We start from the raw sequence: 20836 nt of genomic DNA on the forward strand, positions 1-20836 counted from the left end.
AGCTTTGCTTATGTTGCAGCATTTATTGCAAACAATAGACTAGAAATGGGGAGCCAACAATGGCTACATAGTCTTAGATTTAGCTCAATACAGACCTGATCATAACTGTATAAAAACATTGTAGCATATTATGGTTCTTGCTTTAACACAGACTAAATGAAAGTAACAACACTGCCCTCTTGTGTGACATGAGAAAACTGCAAAAAAACAGACATTTTTGTCCAAGATATTTTACAAACAGCTGCTTCACATACGCTCACCGGCCACTTAACTAAATTCACCTTACTAGGACTGACTCGGATCCTCCTTAACCTGCAGAATTACATGAGCTCTCACACACAGTAAGTGAGGATTCATACAATATGATAAATATTCATAGCTTTTTCCTACATACCGTATATTACACATCTGTTAAATTGAAGTATCAACCATTTGGCCACAGTGTATTTAACTATATTCAGCCAGCCTGAACATACAAAAATAAATAAAATCCACTTAAGACACAAAAGCATTTCAGGAAAACACATTTATTTAAATGCAGCAACAGATTTTGGACCAAATTTATAACATGGGGAATGCTTTGAAATGTTTCCAACTACAGCTTTTGATATTTTTATGGATCAATCTGGGACATTTCAGCCAAAGCAAGTCATAGAAATATGTATATACGATATATATTATTGTCTTGCCCAATTTTAGTTACATCGTTACAAGCTTATGGTGCATTTCAAAATGTTACAAACTATGCCAGCACAAATAATCCTCAATGAATACAAGGTTTATACATGTGAATAGATCTAAAAATGGTGCTTTATGGTCTTTTCTAGGGAATGTAAAGGCACTTCTTAAATTAAAACTGTAAAATAAACTCATGTAAAAGGTCGGGGTGAGCTGGCAAAGCTAAATGGAAATATATAGGAATGTGATTCTGCAGAAATGAAAAAAAAAAATAAAAATGTGATGCTCTTTATCCATTCATTACCATCCGGACGAGTTCTGAAACAGAGAGAGAAAGAGAAAAAAAAAAAGAGTTAGTTTTCTCACTAAAAACTTGGAGATCTGCTCCAATTACAGCATGCAGGACCAAGAGCTGCTCCTCTTGAAGATGCTGCATTTGGAGGCAGATCTCTCATATTCACCTCATCTAGAGCCAGGAAAAGGGGGTCAATTGAAGATGACAGAAGGGGAAAAAGGTGAGGTAATTATTTCTATCGCCTATTCAGCCAAAGCTATTGGTCCTCTAAGATCCACAGAAAGTTGGTTAGAGAAGCCGTCCTCGCTGTTTGCCTTCCTCTAGCTGAGAAGCAGAGAAAAAGGGGAGAAGATCAGGGGAGCTACAGTCCAGTCAGAGCAGCCAGCTACAAATTCAGTTTCCATCAGGAAATAAGAGAGAACAGTCAGCATAGGAGCAACTCCATTAAACTCTCTGGTTAGTAAAACAAAAAAAAGGGACTGGTCCACTCTCCTGAATCTGGTGGTTATAATATACATAATGTAATGCAAATGTAAGAGGACAGCAGCTAGATAGATCTAACTCCTTTAAAACCAATAAAAGGGAAAAAAAAACACCACCTTCAAAAAGCCCCATTAACATGCAAATGAAATTAGCAGCGCTGTCTAATAACACCACACTCAAAAGTGACCACCAGGCTTTCCCTGAATGAGACCAGTCTCTTCCCATTCTGTCCACCATATCTCCATACAACCTGTGGAGGAGCCATAGACACATGCAGAGGAGCATGCTGCAGCCAGGGGCCAAGGCAGAAGGCTGCAGGAGCAAAACAGAGCAGCAGGAGGCTGTATGCTTTAAAGCCTCACGTCTGCAGGGGGAGAGAGACCACCAGGCTTTCCCGCGCAGCCTACTAGTGATGTTTACCTTTCAATGGGCAACTGTTTGTTAGCCAGTGTGAACTATTTTAATGAGAAAAACACACTAGTGTCTAGGAACTAAGTAGCAGGAAAGCCTGGAGGTGCCGTCCCCCGGGTTTGGACAATGCCCGTACCGGCCCTCAGCCTGACATGATGTGACGAACAAATGCTGTGGAGGAAGAACATTTAACAGATTGTCAGCAATTGACGTCTGATCATAGCTTCTTAAAGAGCTTGATTAAAACAGATAAAGACACAACCAAATGACATGAACCATCCAGAGATGGCATGTTGAATATCACTTGTCGTTTACAACAAAAACATTTGCATTTCTTGTGATCCACTTTCAATTTTTTTTTTGTTTAGAAAGACTTGAGGCAAATTCAAACTTCACACTATAAAATATTCAGACAGTGCTCCCAACTCTGTGGTCATTTATATAGTGGTTGAATAGAAGTCAGGCTCAATCTATCTCCAACTACAGTTTTTCCTCGGCAGGCCTATCAAATAAACAAACAATCTTGACTAATTTCAAATAACATTCACCAAATGAATGTCATCCAAGAGACATGCAATTTGCTGATGCAAAAGAGCTTTTTGGTTTTGATGCCTTTAATGAACAAAAGAATCTGATTTCTAGTTTGATGTGCTGATCAAACAACATTTGGCTTTTATCACTTCAATCATGTTAAAACTCAGGGTTTCTCTGTGGATCAGAGGAAATGCAGACGTTAGTGCTAAACATGTTTGTACTAAATTAACCTAGCATTAAAAACTGATCCAGCGCTGCGCATTAAGAACATTTCCGTATTATAAAAAGCTGGATTAAATGAAGCGGCTTTACTTCAGACTTATTGGAAGCAGAAGTAACTTTTAACATGAGTCTGTTTTCTTATCACCTTCATAATTGATGCATCCATTTGCATCTTCATGACCAGCCAGCAGTGTCTCCACTTCCTCTTCTGACATTTTCTCACCTGATGAATCAAAACGACGCACATTTTAATGCGACAAATAATAATTTATGTTTTACTTTCATCGTCCTTGGGTTTGTAAACTGATGTGTTATTAGAGATAAAAATGTGACATACCTAACGTGGTGAGCACGTGACGTAGTTCTGCTCCCATTACCGTGCCGTTGCCTTCCTTGTCAAAAACACGGAGTCCTTCCACAAAATCCTCCATGGAGCCCTGATCTTTGTTTTTGGCGATGGCCTGGAACATGGGCAGGAACTGCTCAAAGTCGAGCATCTTGGTGTTCATCTCTGCAAAATGAGAAAAAGCCTAGAAATGAGGCAAATCAGGCTGAAGGGATTAAAAGTCTTACATTACAGAAAAATATTTTTTTTCTCAGCCAAGACTTGAGGTTGAATCTGCAAAATATTTGGAGCGATCTGAACATGTGGGTGATGTTTTACTTGTTAAATGGATCAGCTGAGAAGTTAATATTAACATAACAACAGCTGCTTATACAGTTAAAGATATTATACAGCCACAGATGCTGCGATCTACCTTTGGTATTATGTTGCCGTTTTCTCTCAGTGAGGTCAGATATATCAGTCATTTCAAAACTGAACATTCTGCACAACAACATTTTAATACTAATGTGAGCTTTTACAAGCTCTTCTCCTTACATCACTGACAAAGCTGATACAACACACAAAAAAGCGGTTTATATCCCTTTAAGCCTCCAAGTTTGTGACTTTTCTCTCACCCTCAGATTTGGGGTTGCCCAGCACTTTAAGCACCTCAGCGTTGACAGGGTTCTGTCCCAAGGCCCGCATCACGTCGCCACACTGACTGTAGCTGATCTTCCCATCTCCTGTCCTGTCGAACAGCAGGAACGCCTCCTTAAACTCTGCGGCACACACAGACACGAAGCCAGTTAGCCAAAGAGCTGAATATTAAAAAATTAGCTGGTGCATACAGAGAGAAGTGACGCACAGACAGGATGTGGACAACAAATATTACAACACGGGCTGAGAACAAGAAGGCGTCCAAACAGACTTGAAAAATGTCAGATTATCACAAATAAGAACACTTCCATCTAAAGGGGATTTTACTTGGAGACTACTAAAAAAAAAAAGTGTGATTAAAATGTGTATCTATGGTTAAATGTATTACTACAACGGATGAAAGCAACATCCTGTTCTCTGAGCTCAGCTTGGTGACGAGGCAAACTGCTTTGTTGGTTCCTCAATTCACCAAAATATTTACGTTACTAATCTGGTCACAAGCACTCAATATTTCAACTTCATTAATAGGAAGCTACCTAATATGTAATTGTTTTTTACATTAATACAGCACATGCTCTGTGAGTTTCTCCATCTTGTCAAAATGCATGTGTCAATAGAACAAATTTACCAAACATGTATGTCAATAGTCACCTGAAGGCTGAGGTTTTTCCAAACAGTTGACCAACAAAGGCTTTGCCTTACAGAAGTATTCAAACTTCCTTAAATTTTTACAGTTTTGCTATGTTAGAGCTACACACGTCAACACAAAGCAGTACACGGTTATGAAGTGGGAGGAAAAAGAAATGGGGGTTTAAAATGTTTATAGAAAGAGAATGATCTGCATTTGGGCTGCAAAGGAACATAGATTTTATAAATCAGTGTTAAATACTACTTTATTATTTTTGAAAGCTAGAAACTTATTGAAAAATAATCATCTAGCATTTACAAAGGCAAAATAAAACATTGTTTCTTTTTAGAATGATATCAGCTGAATGAGATGAAGATATTCAGCCCAGTTAAAAATGTATAACATAGTTGGAGGTCTTTGCCATTGGTGCCATTTGTAGTTGACATTCTATGCAGATTTTACATAAAAACAGAGAACCACTGCTCCAACCACATTTCCTTACCTCTTTAATAATAATAATACTAATAATAAAAAAATGGTTTTGTCAGAGTCACAACACCTCAAAATACTTAATGAAATCTCCTCTCCAAAAAAAACCCATGTTTTCTGAAAGTTACATATTAATAAACTGAAACAATTTCATTTCGGTTTAATAGTTGTCTTTATCAACTGTAAATGAGAGCACTGTCCTACGCTATCACCTGCAGTCTTAGTAAAGATAAAATGATAATATAGGCTGCTCAGACCCAGACATCAGGGAGACACAGAGTCAGATTACTCAATATCCGTGCAGAAGGGTGTTCCTACTGTTCTGAAGCAAAGCATTCACCAAAAAAGCCCTGAGACTGTTATGGAGTTTTTTTTCCCAGTTCTGAGGAATGTCTCTCTTCCCCTCTGGCCTGTTAGCGCAATTCCCAGCACCATATTTGGTGTGAGAGGAGTGGAGAAAAGTAGGTGGAGAGTGAGAGTAGCTATGGCCTATTATGTGAAGGGAAGATTAAACAAACTAGTGTTGGGACAAGACCCGTCCACTGCTTTTCTCCCACACCAAACATGGACACACACTGGAGATGAGCAACTCGGATCATTTCAGACAAAACGAGGTTAATGGCAATCTGAAGAAACAAAACCAAATGGGAGGAGTTGCGAGCTTAAGATGTCTGGCTTTGCAAACAAAACATCTGAATACAAAAACAGTACAACACACGTCAAGCCTGGTAAGGATTCTAATTATGTTCATTATTATGAAGCTGGACAACAATGCAAAACAAGTTCGGCTCCAAAAACTGACATGCAGATCACACCCTAAACACTCTGAACAGCCTCTGCGTTTTGAGCAAGGCGGAGGTTCTTCCCTCACTTACCATGAATCTGGTCCAGGTTAAATTCAATCTGGAAAGGACAAGCAGTTGCAAGTGGGGAAAAAAGTGATGAAATAGTTCGCAAACAAAGAAAGAAAACCCTAAACCCAGGATTACTGCACCAAGCGGGTATAGAGCAGACCGACAATAGTGATAAAGAGATAAGGGTCAGGAATGAAGGAGCGCCCAACAAGCAGGAGAAAAATGGAGATCTTCCCATAGGCACACTTTCACATGCATAAATAAAAGCAACACTTACCGAGGATTTGATCTTCCGAGAAGTCAGACTGTTCAGGAAAAAATTAGGCGAGAGGAAATGGTTTTAAGGCGTTCTGGCTACTGAACATATTTAACAGGTATTGCGATAGCATCAAAAGGTAAACCCTCCAACTACATAGCATTCAGAAAATGTATCACGCACGCAGGCAGTTAAGCAATAAAACGAGGTAATCGTATAACTGATCATTTGAAGCTAAAGCTAGCTCAACAAAAAGTTGTACTTCCGCTAAGGACAGGCTAACCAGTTCACATCTTTAAACTCATGTTAACCGCGCTGCGAAACTAAACTCTCCTTTATTAAACGCTTACATTTAGATGCACGATTCTATTACAGCCAATAAGTCCAGTGAAATGGACAGAAACCCACCATTTCTTTGCTGGCTGAGGTGTGTCCCAGGCGACGGAAACCCAAAGAATGTGACGGCTCGATTACAAGCACAGAGAGAGAAAAGCCTCCAATGCGTCACGACGCAGAGCAGGGACGAGGTGACGTCACCGCACAACTGCAGCACTCCTTATATAGAAACAAAAAGCTGTACACAAACCACAAAGGACCGATGCTGAATCTCAAATATATTTCCATTTTGAGCTCCCATAAAGTATAGATTTACATTTTCTGCTGAGATATGTTATGCTAAATGTATTTTTAGATAATGAAACATTCGCTGGACCGCTTCTCATTTCGATCCCTACTACTGAAAACTTAGTCTGGGAATTTATATCACTCCTCGATAATAAATTAAAAAACAGATGTAAAAACCATTTCAAAAACTCATTTTTTTTTCTAAAACAACAATTTTTCAATGTGTCACTGACTTTTTAAAAAGTAATTATTTATTTTCTGTAGCCTCTTATTACTTGCTTTTTGAAAAACAATATTGGAAATCATGGCAATTGCTTATTAGCCTTGTGCTGTCATGATGTTGTTTGTCCCAATTTTTTTGTATTTTTTATTCAGTGCTAGAGAAAATCTTAATACAGTGCTGAACATTTTTAACAAGAGTTGCAGTTCAATCGTAACTGAGCTGTAAGTTGAGCTTCAAAATACAAGACGATAAACCAAGTGGATAAGTGTTTGAAAACTAAACTGAATAAAAACATACAGTGTTAATCAGATAATCAGAATTTTAAGAATATTTGCCAAACAAACTTCAAAACAGAACTAGAAATCTTAAGAAAGGGATGAAGGAAAATTTGTTTAGATATGATGTCAGAGTTTTCAGTGGACTGGTAAGAATATTATACAATGTGGTGGAATGCAACAATGGTCTAGAATTGAAAACCTTGTTGGCTGTACATTTATAAAACATTTTCTATGAAATTTAGATCAGGAAAGCAAGCTGCATGGTTCAAATTAGAGATTTAGCGCTAACTCAGCGCAACAACATCCTGTTATTTTCCACTTGGTGTATGATAAACATGTCTCTATGCTGCACCGTGCTGGCTATATGCGAGAAACTCCACCTCCAATTTCAGGAGCAGTCTTTGAGTATGGCCTATACGCTACACACAATCAAGGGTTATCTTTGAATTCTAAACACACAAACCACCCAAAAACACAGCAATTAAGGAATGTTGACTTGGAAAAACACACATCTTTTCAGGGCAGTTTAGGTTTATTATTGTTATTCTTCTTATTATTGAAGTTTTGTAATTTTCTTGTTTTTTCTCTAGTGGTGAGTTTGACCACAACTAAGAACCAGAGTGACTTTGATTTGACTATTAGCATTGAGTATATGTGGATATGCATTAATAATATACCTGAGGTCAGTGAGATCATAGACTGAGGATGCATGTCTTAAGAGCCTGCCAATACAGTCCACTTTCCAGTCATCTGTGATCCCACTGTAGACATCCATGGCTTATGTACTGTCATGTGCTAAATGAGGCATTCACTTCACAAAGCCATGCAATGCAACTTAACACACAAAGTTCCTGAGGGGGGCAGCAAAGCAATACTGTTGGCAAACTCAGGCACATTACCAAAACTCAATGTGAGGCATTATTAGTTTGTGAAAACACATTCATGTAACTATTGCCTTTGCTTAATACATTGTTTATCCGCCTTAAAAATTATGATGCAAGTTTAGTATCTTATCTTTTGACAGTTTGTCCCATTTTTCTTTGCAGTGCTTCTCAAGCTCCATCAGTTTGGATGGAGATATCTGTGCAGTCATTTTCAGATCGCTCCAGAGACGTTTATACGGATTCAAGCCTGGATTCTGGGTTGGCCACTCCAGGATAAATCTTTACCGCAAACACATTTTGTATAAGGAATAATATCAGTTCCATTTTTACAGAACTAACTCTGGGTGTCCTTTACTATTTTAATTGTTAAATTACTTAAAAGTGTATTATTTTTTAAATTTACTGCTAGTCTATTGCTTAGTGGCTTTAGAAAGTAGGCCACTGAATCTCTTTAAAAAGAAAATAGCTCACTCTGTTGCTATCCTTCCCCAAGGAGGCTGACTGACAGCCAGCACTCAGTGCCCCATTTTATTTCTCAACTTACATTATCTATAAATCAAAATTAAATATGGTCAGAATAGGGCATATCCGCTATAATAGAGAGCGATCTAGCAAATGATTGCATACATGTTAATTTAAATTCTTTGGTGTTGTTGTAGGTTATTCTTCTTTACTACCTCAAAAAATATTATCTGACAGAGTATATAAGCCATGATCAAAATTAGGTCTGAGAAGATAGGAACAAATTCTCACACTTAATAAATGCCCCACACAGGCTTTGTCACCTAGGCATTCAGAAATCACTCACCTCCATAGTGCTGGGGTCGAATGGTGAATCAGAAGGACGCAGCATCCTTGGCTTCTGCTCTGAAATCGGTTTCGGAGCTGCAGGTGTTGCTGGCAAACAGGGGAAAGGCGGACCAAGTCGTTCAGCCACTGGTGAAGGAGTCTTCTTAATGGAGGGTTCTCGTTTAGGAGCCATTCCCGACATCTAAGACAGCCTGAACTTAGTGAGAGTTTGCAGTAAAAGCTGATGGTGTGGCTGCTGCTAAAAGGAACACAGAGCTGTGAAGTAAAGTGTGCCAGCTGGGTGAATCCCATGGAGCAGAGGAGGAGGCGAGCAGTGGTGTGATGATGACGATGCTCAGGGACGAAAGTAGGTAAATGATGAAGAGGTGGATGTATGAAATGAGAGGTGAAATGTAAGAGGAGTGGGATGAAAACAAGTGCGGAATATGTAAAAGGTGACATAAATTTAGAAATAAGCTTGGCTGTGCTGACTCTAAGAACATGCTTTTATTTGGGTCAGAGATGTAAGAGATGTAAACTGGGATTTTATTCACAGGGGAGCAGAGGGTGTGTTAAGAAGGGTGAATGGGATTTTGTTTTTATGACAGTACTGCTAATGCAAGTGTGATATGCACAAAGTCAAAACTTGAGAAGTTAACAATACACAATCACGCACAAATGTACATAGTTTTTGAATTAATCCCTATTAAATATGCCTTATCAGAAATAGAAATTAGAATTTATTTATTTAATCGATTCTACAAGAACATTTGAAGCAGTTGCACAAGAAAAATCAGAGCAAAGTAACACGATGAGAAAATGGAGTTATCGCTAGATGTCGCTAAAACGCAACCTGATGGAGCTCTCAGCGCGATTTTGCTTCTACACATAGGAAACAGTAACATATTACCAGTAATCTATCTATCTATCTATCTATCTATCTATCTATCTATCTATCTATCTATCTATCTATCTATCTATCTATCTATCTATCTATCTATCTATCTATCTATCTATCTATCTATCTATCTATCTATCTATCTATCTATCTATCTATCTATCTATCTATCTATCTATCTATCTATCTATCTAATGTGCAAATTAGAAAACAGATTTGCAACTTTTGGCGTCACTCCTTGGGATTATCCAATAATCGCTAATGCTCCATCTTCCTCAAACTTTGGCCACAATTCATCGCGCGCTCAATGGGCCTTGAAATCACCGTTTAGGCGTCTCGTGCATCAAAACAATGGCGATTGAAGACCCTCGCTGTGAGCCCAACGGGGCTTCTGTGGCTTAAATAGTGCTCCAAACAAACGGAAAACAGTGTGTAATAAAATGGTTATATTACACTGTATAAATATATATGTATACATTTATATTTGTCAGATTTCTGATTTGTTGATGTTGATGTATGCTAGCGTATATTGTCTCACCAGCTGATTGCTGATGAGTCTGCCGAGCAGACAGCTCATTGTCAAACGGTTTAAGAAGATTAGCGTGGACTCGTGTTTTCTTCATCATTTCCAACACTAATCCACCCGAACAGGCCAATAGTAACCTCTCCTATATCTGCTTCAGAGAAGATTATCGTCATTACGCTTATATATAATAGCTGGAAAAATTAAAATATCATCTCGCTTTATTCCAGATGTTTGTAAATTGATGTGTAAAACGTATTTTCCAAACAATCAGACCTTTAATTGTAAACATTACAAATTTTCTTGGGGTTTGAGGTAACTGCTTTATACAGGTATCCTTTTCAGTCAGATCAAGAAGCTCAAGAGCTTTACCAAGTACGCATTTAATAATTTGATTTTTGATAACATTATAAAATAGCCAAAGATTCATATGAGGAAAAGCAATGACTTGTTTATTCAACACTGAATAAATTAACTTCTGAAAACCATACTATAGACTACACATATTCTTTCCAGCTCCATTTTAAAGTAAATCCTTGTCGTTATCATTATTACTTTTATTATTAAAACCCAAATTTCTAGTCATATAGCAGTACCTCTATTCAGTAAGAATTTAACAGCTCTGCTTATCTTAGAAAAAAAATCACATTTAATCATGAATAAGAATGTCCTTCTTCATCAGCACTAAAACAACAATAATATTTTGTTGTTATCCTGGTGCTTTTGGAAACCAAAGATTTAATGTTTGTCCAAACAATAAGATATTTAATTATATATAAAAAAGGGAAGGATGTACAATTTTCTCTATTTTCTTCCTTCAGATAAGGCTTGTGAAAGCATATTAAATTACTATAACTTAAAGGAAATGCTTTAACAGATTCTCCAAGGTGCCCCAACTGACTAATGAAATTATTGCACTGTTCCCTCTTAATGTCATTCAAAGTCCCTCCCTGCATCAGCAAATCTCCACACCACCTGATTTATTTTTAATGATATTACACCCTCAGTCGACTGTGTCATGGTAATAATCAGGGTGCTGCAGCTGCCTCTAGATCACATTAGCCAGCCTTAATATTGACAGTGCTGGGCCCAAGACACAAAGAGGTTACAGGGAAAGAGAGCTTAAAGAAGGCTAGCCATGGGTTTTCTGCAGGAGGCAGAGGAGATGGAGGCCAGTGATCCTCCAGTTCACTATGCCCTGGAGGACTGACACCATCATTATGCAGCTTTTCTTATAGTTCTGTATTGCTTTAAATTAATCAGTGCCAGAAGTAGACCCCACCTTTCCTCAAGACATCAAAGACAAACTGATGGCAACGCTACTCCCACCATTTCTTTCTCTGGGTGCTGTGACTGGCCAAGACAGCTGCACCCTGAGTTGATTCCTCCTGTGAAGAGACATTTGGATGAGGCTCAGAGGTAACAGCTCTGCAGGGATAAACTTGCAGCAGGATTACAGAGAAACTCATACACTGGAAATACAGTTTCTTTTATGAATGTCATTGTTTTATTAATGTTTTATAATTAGGCTGATCTGTTCATATATATATATATATATATATATATATATATATATATATATATATATATATATATATATTTACAATAATTTTTTTAATGCTCTAGAATAAACACTTTTCTGTCATTTTTAATCAGAATAAGGTTTCATCCGTTAACTAAATTTATTTTTTAGGCTTGTCTCTTTGGTCTATTTGCATAATGGTCACACTGGGATTCAGATGAGGCCACTTGTGGGATGCTCGCACCTGATCACAGATACACTGTGGCTCATTGCCAATCACAACTTTACTGCTGATTCTTCCCAGTGAGGATAACCTCGTCTATTTGTCCTCTTCGGATTGTACATAATCAGCAAGAAGTTGCAGAGCTGTAAAATATTATCCTCCCAACCCAAATTGTGGTTTAGTCTGAAAAGGAGGGGGGGGGGTGTTATGTGTGGGGGCCCTCAGATTAGCGTCGTTGATTAGTGGTTGGGTGTAATCCTTTCAGGCCTCCTCTTTCCAAAACACCCCAGGGATATCCCCGTCTCCCCGAGGACCAGTAGCATGGCAGATGGATCCTCCCCCCTCTTCCCCTTCTTCTGCCCCCTCCAGCAGCACACCAAAAAACAGTGTTGATGTCCTGGGACGGAGGTTGTAAAGTATCCTGAATATGAAACCACAGGCACCTTTGTTTAATGGCTCTCTCCCCACTTAGTGAGAATTGCCCCCGGGCCTGATTCCCATTCTACGTTCACATTTCTGCTTGACTGGAATGTTTTCCAAACCCTTAGCTAGAACAGAGAAGATTAAGCGACAAGCAATCTGCTCGTATTGCCGAGATGAAATGCTGCGAGATCTTATCAAAATTCACTGTGGGGTCCATTAGAATTATGCTGTTGACATAACAGTTTAATGGACATGATAGAATGTATATAGAAGACGATGGTCTTGAATCAGACCGGGCCTTAATAGTCTCTCTGATCTGATGTCAGATGCAGATAACAGACCACTTGTCTGTTGGAGAAATATATGTAAATCTAATATAAACTAAATTTTTATTAAAATGACTTGAATACACTGGGAAGACCAGTTCCATTTCTGTTCACAAAAATGTGTTGAGAATTTTGATTTATACTAAAACATCTATGTTTCTGTAAAGCACCTTTAAATATGCTCTAGATTAGTGGTTCTCAACTTTAAATGCCACCCCAAGTTATTTATTTATTTATTTATTTTTGAGAACCACAATCTAAATAGTCATTTTAAAACAGATCAAGGAGAAATTTTCATTTTTGTTGAGGGACTTCGTCAACAAAAGAAATATTAATCTCCAATGTCACATCTTCAATGAAGCTGACTGATTGTGAACTTAATTTCTACACAAAAGTGAAAAGGTCTATCTCTGAAGTTGGAAAATGTTCAAAAAAAGTCTGTAGCAGTTGAAATTCAGCCTAGAAAAGTTAGAGATTTTTCCAGGTTCAGGTTTTTACAAGAAACCTAGATCTAAAACCTGGCTAAATTGAATAAATCCAAGTTCTAAATCCACAAGTTGATGGAACACAGCATAACTTTCCACCAGCACTTTTTCCTGTTTAAAAGTCTGAACAGTCTTGCTCTACTGTCTACCTTGTCAACATTTACAACCATAATATCCTCTAAGGCAGGGGTCTCAAACTCCAGGCCTCGAGGGCCACAGTCCTGCAACTTTTAGATGTGCCTCTGCTGCACCACACCTGAATAGAATAATTAAGGCTCTGGAGAACTGGTCTACACAAGGTGGAGGTAATTAAACCATTTATTACAGTGTTTTGTACCTGTGGCACATCTAAAAACTGCAGGACTGTGGCCCTCAAGGCCTGGAGTTTGAGACCCCTGCTCTAAGGGAAGCACAGAAACTATCAGTGGTACTTACCGGTAATCCACTTTTTCAGAACACTTGCTCTAGACTAAGGCTGTGTGGTATTAGGAAAACCTGCCATTGCAATATTATGAAAAGATATGATGATACCAAACTTTTCCCCCACAGTAAATTTATTTTCCATGATCCCAATGTCCCCACTAGTTACCCAGGATCTTGATTACTAAGATGTATTTCAGGTGCAGGGTGATAATTGCACACTTTCTCATGCATTGTTAGTAAAACTCTCTTGTTCAGAAGGAAGTCTGCAGTCAAGAGCATGAATTCTTGATCTGTTATGGTTCAGCAGCAAGCTATGTAGTGGTTGTGGAACCTGACAGAGTTACTGTCATATTGCACAGCATGACATGACATGTTTTATTTCAACATAAAAGTTAATGAATCAAAGTCTGCTGTGTGCTAACACTCATTGTTCTTAGGCCTGCCAGTCTTTCTTTAATCTTCCTAACATAAGACCATTTGGGCAAAGTTAGAACATAACTTCAAAACAGAGTGTGCACATGATGTCACAAAAAAGCATTTGGTTCACAAGTGGAAAATTATTTATTGGACAATGATACAAATTTATCTCTGCAGCTTTACCACCCATGTGCCACATCACCCCTCCCATGTCTTAGCACGCCAACTCCTCACACAAATCCAGGCTCCTTTTATGATCGCTGCGAGGGGCTCAGCTTTCAGGAGCAGGCCAAAGAGCATGTGTGTAGACCAGGGCTTTAATTCCTATTGTATTGGTGTTGTCTTGATGTGTGCGAGTGTGTCTGCGCTTTGGCAAGGGAGGCAGAGGGAGATGGAGATGAAGAAAAAAAGACAGAAACAAGGACCCATCTGTCAGTATATAGTGCACGAATCCCTCCCAATCCACTCGCAGTCCCTGGGGACACGAGTGCGACACAACTCACTTGTGGCAGTTTTTTCTTTGTCGAGGAAAAGGGTTATCCCAAAAAGGAGCAACAACAACGGTCTTGTTATTGGACACCTTAAAAGAAAATGTCAAACAATAAAATTAAATGGATTTTGATGTATGTTTTTTTTTTTTATTTTAGCAAGAATTGTAATAGGTTGCTATGCATGAGAAACACATTCAATAGAATTAAAGAAACTCATGAAAAGTGTGTCCAGATTACACGTTCACAGTTCAATAGTTTTAACTATCTGTGTTATAACCTTAAAGAGAGTAGGCCGATTTCACTTCCTCATAGTCATTTGGGAGACCAATGGGGATTGTGGGGAGACTGGCAGGCTCCAATTCCCCATTCAGGCTGCAGGTGTGTGGAGGCCATTCTCACCCTCATGGGACGGAAGGGGATTGTTGTCTACGTGTTTGGAGGTAAGAGTGCGTGTACCTGAGGAGCTCTGGGCACATCTTATTAGTCACATATACACACACACAAACAGGCTCCTCTCTCTCCATCCACATGCCTTCATGACCAGTAAGTGCACTGACCAGGAGCTATTGGGACCGTTGGGTGGATAGATGCTGTCTCAGCACCAGGCATCGTTAGTCTGAACAGAGTGACGCTTGCGCATCAAGCAAGAGATACGCCCGCCCACCCGCGCTTCCTCCATTCGGCCATCTGTTAGAAGGAGCCCAATAAATCGTTGGATGAGACTCTGCTGTAGGTTAAGTCAATGCTGTCGATCAAGCAAAGGTCCACGTCTTTATTCCCATCCATGGAAACGTGTGGGACGCTTAAAAACAAGACGTGTATCCTCCGCTCCTGAAGTTCAGTCACGAGCGCAGCTGTGCGCAGTAGCGCGCACAATGGGATCAATGTGGGGGCACGTGCGGCTCGCGAGACCCAGGCTGTCAGCGGCCAATGACAAAGGACTCCTACTGCGCCGCTGCCCGCCACGCACGAGACTGGCGGGCTTGTATTATCTCAAGCACTTGTAGTTCAAACCGTGGAAAAGTTTTGTTTGTTTTTGCTACTTTGGAACGTCTGTCTCCGGGCCGGAAAAAAAGCACTTCGGATTATATAAAAACATTAAAACAGAAAAATATAACTGAGTAAATGAATAAAACAATTTAAAACACAGTAGGCTAATTGAAAACATTGTAAGTAGTTAAATGACACATATGCTTGGATTAAAAGAAATTAGTGTTGTGGATTCATGACAACATAACAGCCAGCATGTGCATAAGGCCCGCATATGGGTTTTCTTTAGATTCCTGAGAGAGGTTTGGTTCACAATTTGCTTTTTCTATAGAAACCCCCTTGGATTCATTAATTGCACCCCATATCAGCAAAATCAATTTGGCACTCTATGCAGGTTTTGGCTAGGACATGGGTGTCTAAGAAACATAAGAAATTGCACAACATAACTGGCTCGTGTATGGGTCAGAGTAACCCTACGTGAGACTTATCGGCAATTAACATGGTGGTATTATGTAACCAGGAGACAATCCCATCTGGAGCCCATTTTCAGCCTATTTCCTTCTCATATAGGTGCCATATGTGGATTTTGGCAGGGATCTGGGTCAGTTTGCCCCTTCTCCAATTTGTAAACCATTTTGTACCTATGAGGTAAACCATATGCCCATGTTCTTTAATCACTGCATATAAGGTAAGCATTCATTGCATTTATGTGTTTTCATAAAAATTTCAGAAACAGTCACAAAAATTAACAGATTTTGCATAAAATTTAATTTAATTGTAGAGTAATATCAAAAATTTCTGTGAAGCAATTTTAGTTTTTTGTCCCTTTTTGAGTTAGTTTGGTGGATGGTTTTTGACAATCTTATTCACGCTTATCATTGGCCTAATGACAATAGATACTATTTGCAATAAAAAGAATACACAACAAATTTGATGAGAAAAATGTTTTGAATCCCTAGAGCATTTACGGAACAAAATAGATAGCCAGTTACCATTTTGATGGCAGCTGGCTATCATCAAAATGACTAGTTGGTAGTCAAAATGAACACAGTTGGTCAAAATGTGCAGCATTTGAACTGGTCAGATTTTAAATATGATTCCAACACCATTAAATTTAAATTCTCAGACTTCTTTGTGAAGAAGTCTTGATATTAGGACTGTAGTAATTACAACCAATTTAAGATTTGGTCCAACAAAGCATAATCGCAGAATCCCAGAGATTTACTTCTGTCACTTTAAGAACTATACGTATTCAGAAATTCTCAGTGATCTGCCGTCTAAATAAAGTACCTACAACTCCATCACTAAATTAATCGATTAAATAATCAGATTGTCTTCGAGGGCAGAATATGACGCCAAAATGGAGCAATTCTAACAGCACCAAGCTGTCATATTTATTTAAATATGCGCGCAAGGAGTAGCGTCCCTTAACTTTGAGTTTAACTAAGTGGGAAATTCCTAATCCAACCGACTAATGACAGATGTACAGTTGGGTGGGGTGACGCAGAAATTAAAGAAAGTATCAAAGAAAAAAAAAGAACTTGTTTAGATACAATCAAAAATTAATGGGAAAAAATAAAGAGGAAATTAATACACTCACTAGATTATGGTTGTGTTTGAAAAAAAGACTAATCTGAACACATTTACTTTCGATCCGAACTTAAATACAAAGACTACTCCTTTCTCAGGACTCTCAATGTTTCTGGACCCCTTCACTTGTAAATGAGGGGCCACAAGTGCCCCCGGGAACGCGCCCCAACTCGTTCTCCAAGGGGGGCGACCCTCCCAGTCACGAGAGCGCCACGCGCTTTTAGATAAGTTTGTTGGTGGGTGGGGCGGAAGAGGGTGGGGCTTACCGGGCTAAAGCCAAAGCACATCAGCCTAATCATGTCATTTGGAGATGAAAGTTCTGAGTGCGTTTATGGCTGTCTGACGTTGGGACAGTGGCGGATGACAGTGGAGAAGAAAAAAAATAATCAGCAGCTACTCTGGACTTATTGCCTGAATTTCTGAAAGTCCCTCTACTCTTTTGCGCAGGGCTGTCTCCAGACAGGTGAGTTGCATTTTTGTTCAGGTTAAGATTATAAAGAAAAAGGAGGGTTGACTTGTCTTTTATGACATCTAATCTGCTGATTTTACCGTTTCAGTTAATTAAAGAAAACATTTTAACAAATCAAATATTTAAATTGTCACGTGAAAGCCTAACAAGAAACTGAAAAATTAAATAAACTTTGATTTATCTTTAATATTCACCACACATTTTTTACGAGACAACAGATTTAAATTTTGTGCAGAAATGCATGGTTAAAGAAATACAGTTATATCATTTACATTATATAACCTATTCCAACATCTCATCCCGACATAGTTGCGTGCTTGAGGTAATCTAGATTTACAAATTGTGGAGTAATCTGCCCCACTTTTGCGCATCAGTATGCAATAATTAGTGTAAGTGTTAATAAGTGTTCAGCAAAAACAAAAGCAACATTTAGTGTCCTAAATCCTCCCCAAAATTAACAACAAATCAGCAATAATCATGCCATTAATTTATGAGAAAGGACAGTTTTGTGTGTACATTTATTCTCCCCGAAATATAACACTGTCAAGGAGGGGAAGGTTCTCAATACTGTTATTTTGCTGATATCCGAATATTTTGTTGTTTTGTGTGTTCCCTATTTAATCTTTCAGCTCTATGTGCTGAGTAAATCCCGTTGTGTCCCAGATTGACACAACGGGATTTTTGTGTAAATCTGGAAAATAATATTGCCTTTATTACAAAGGTTTACTGTCATTCTTTGAAGAGAGCGGGACAGCGAGAATGAACAAAAAACTAATAAATAAGTAATCTAATCCTAAAAATATTAACATTTTCTATTATTTGAACATGTATTTGTTTGAAATACACAAAATTAGAGAAACAGCAGTTGATTAATGAGCAGAGTGAGCTTTCCACACACTGCTGCTGAAAACAGAACTTCAGTCTGCAGGGTGCCACCAGAACATTTTGAAATGGGGTTCCCAGGTTAGGAGCCATTGGTAAACTTAAAGTGACACAAAAACTTAGATATAAAATAATTTCAGAAGTTACTTTATGATAATGCATAGTACAGAGCAACAAAAAAGCCTTATTCTATTCAGATTAATTTTATAAAAATCTGAAGCGTTTCCATACCCCTTTAGAGTTTCCTGTCCATGTGTGCAACATATTGTTAGAGTACAGCTTGCACATCTATAGATGAGCAAGTAACAATTTTTTGCCTGTTCTTCTTCAGATCAACATGATGACCAAACACTTTGGCAAAGGTGGGGATGTGAGTGAGCTGGTGAGCTCCCTCAGCTGGCTTGAGGATGACGGCAGCTCCCAGGATGGAGATGAAAGCCCAGAGATGAGGAGCCACCACCACAGTCTGACTCTGGGAGGTCGCGTTCGACCCTGTGGAGAATTTGGCAGTGAAGACATGGAGGAGGAAGAAGAGGAAGATGATGACGAGGAGGAGGTTGAACCAAATGGAGATAACGGCCCCAAAAGGAGAGGCCCCAAGAAGAAGAAGATGACCAAAGCTAGACAGGAGAGGTTCCGTGCCAGAAGGGTCAAAGCCAATGCCAGGGAGCGATCTCGGATGCACGGGCTGAACAATGCTTTGGATAACCTGCGCAGAGTGATGCCATGCTACTCCAAAACTCAGAAACTGTCAAAGATCGAGACCCTGCGGCTGGCACGCAATTACATCTGGGCTCTTTCTGAGGTGCTGGAGAATGGTCAGTCCACAGAGAGTCATGGGTTTGTGGAGATGCTGTGTAAAGGGCTGTCTCAGCCCACCAGTAACCTCGTGGCTGGCTGCCTGCAGCTTGGACCCACCCCTCTGATTCTCAACAAGCTTGAGGACAAGTGTGGAGGTCAGGGAGTTGGCGACTCTGTGGGTGGGCATCCACTCAGCTATCCATCCTCAGGACTTCCCAGCCCACCCTATGGATCTCTAGAAGCATCTCACCTCCTTCACATGAAAGGATTCAAAGCACCTGCGTTTGACAACCCCTCCCCTAACGAGTGCAGCAGCAGCACGCCTCCATACGACGGACCCCTCACTCCCCCCCTCAGCATCAGCAGTAACTTTGCCCTGAAGCAGGAGCCTTCTCCACATGAATCAGAGAGGAACTACACACCCCACCCTGGTCAACATGCCCACTACCTCTCAGCCCACCACTTCCCCACTTCCACAGCTGGCGGCCTACCAGGCAGGGCTCAGTCTCACCCGATCTTTCAAGCTTCTCGTTACGAGTTACCCCTGGATGTGGCCTTTGAGTCTTTCACTCCTTCTCACCTGGTCACTGCTCAGATGGGCACCATCTAAGACTGAATGAAACCAGTAAGTGACTGGTCAGAAACTGTCCTCAGAAGTGAATCTGCCACTGAACAAGTTTTTGGACTGGCTGTGCAAAAACAAAAAAGGTTTATGCTGAACCCACTGGGTTCAGAGAGACTTTTCACCTCAACTGAGTCTACCTGATGCAAACATGCGACCATGTTTATCCTTTTATTTATTGCTTTCCTGTTTGATCTTGCATTGGTGTTTGAACTCTTAATTATTTCCGAACATTTGCCCTGCAGTTATGAAAGAGTCAAACTAACCATAACCAACATATCTTTGCTCATGCAGAAGTAAAATACAACTATCTGATGTTTGAACTCAAGAGCTCTGAGAATAAATTGATCCAAAAGTCATCCTGCTCAAATATGTGCACAAAGGTCTTGATTTTAAGAAAGCAACTATTTATATATGTATTTAATATTTATTCTGATAATGTCTTGTCTTCTTTTTTTACATTCTTCTCTGCACAGTTTATGTATTTCCGTCTCCTTGGTTTGTTGCCATCCATTGGTAGCTGTACTTAGCTATTTATTTTGAGGTTTTTCAGGTGACTTGTTCATATTTGTGTTGCCATTTTTGTCACATGTACTGTTAATATTTGCTGTTTCGCACTTACTGAAATAAATATTCTTATATTATATGCTATTTCCATAGTAACACTGTGTGACAAGCATTTTTTATATTTTAGAATACCATATTTTTCTTTATATTTTTGGCAAAGGCATCACTTCATGTTACTGTGAGTTTCTCGTAACAGACAGATTTATTCTTTTCACATTGAATTTGTCAAAGAAGTAAGAAATTAGTTTTCTTTCATACCTTGCTATTAGTAGGTGTGTAAAAAATACATTTGTGACCCCTTGTGGTTTTTATTGCACCAATAAAAGGTCATAAGCCAGTGATTCATAGTGCCGGTCCCAAGTCTTCTGATAAACGGAGACAGGTTAAGTCAGAAAAGGGCATCCAATGTAAAACTGAAGCCAAATCAAATATGACAACATGAACTCCATACCAAATCGGTCAATCCCCAGGTTAATAAAGAACATCTCTTGTCCTGTCCTATGGAAGTTGGACTAATGTTTCTTGAGATAAAGTCAAAGAAACCAGACTGAGAT

The 20836-nt window shown here is 39.2% G+C and overlaps 2 protein-coding genes and 1 long non-coding RNA gene across 6 annotated transcripts; 1 reads left to right on the plus strand and 2 right to left on the minus strand.

Moving 5' to 3' along the window:
- Positions 1-511: 511 nt before the first annotated feature.
- LOC122838026 (myosin light polypeptide 6) lies at positions 512-8847 on the minus strand. Of its 4 annotated transcripts, none has more exons than XM_044128326.1 (6): positions 8650-8838; positions 5598-5625; positions 3584-3727; positions 2961-3134; positions 2769-2846; positions 512-996 (listed from the first exon to the last, which is right to left on the minus strand). In XM_044128326.1, exons 1-6 carry the CDS (start codon positions 8830-8832, stop codon positions 968-970), a joined length of 636 nt encoding a protein of 211 aa, XP_043984261.1. In that variant the 5' UTR covers positions 8833-8838; the 3' UTR covers positions 512-967. The 4 variants fall into 4 exon arrangements, with proteins under 4 accessions (XP_043984261.1, XP_043984279.1, XP_043984270.1 ...); XM_044128344.1 differs by lacking the exons at positions 5598-5625; positions 8650-8838 and adding exons at positions 5854-5881; positions 6241-6367; XM_044128335.1 differs by lacking the exon at positions 512-996 and adding an exon at positions 1998-2038 and having other exon boundaries at positions 8650-8847.
- A 5148-nt stretch (positions 8848-13995) lies between these two features.
- Positions 13996-14731, minus strand: LOC122833707. Its single transcript, XR_006371033.1, has 2 exons — positions 14639-14731; positions 13996-14450 (listed from the first exon to the last, which is right to left on the minus strand). It is a non-coding gene; the product is annotated as an uncharacterized LOC122833707 (long non-coding RNA).
- Positions 14426-20378, plus strand: neurod4 (neuronal differentiation 4). The gene is made up of 2 exons (XM_044121501.1): positions 14426-14801; positions 18624-20378. The coding sequence occupies exons 1-2, from the start codon at positions 14577-14579 to the stop codon at positions 19701-19703; spliced, it is 1305 nt and encodes a 434-aa protein (XP_043977436.1). The 5' UTR covers positions 14426-14576; the 3' UTR covers positions 19704-20378.
- The last annotated feature ends 458 nt before the right edge of the window (positions 20379-20836 follow it).

Source organism: Gambusia affinis, linkage group LG01 (genome assembly GCF_019740435.1).
Source record: "Gambusia affinis linkage group LG01, SWU_Gaff_1.0, whole genome shotgun sequence".
NCBI lineage: Eukaryota > Metazoa > Chordata > Actinopteri > Cyprinodontiformes > Poeciliidae > Gambusia > Gambusia affinis.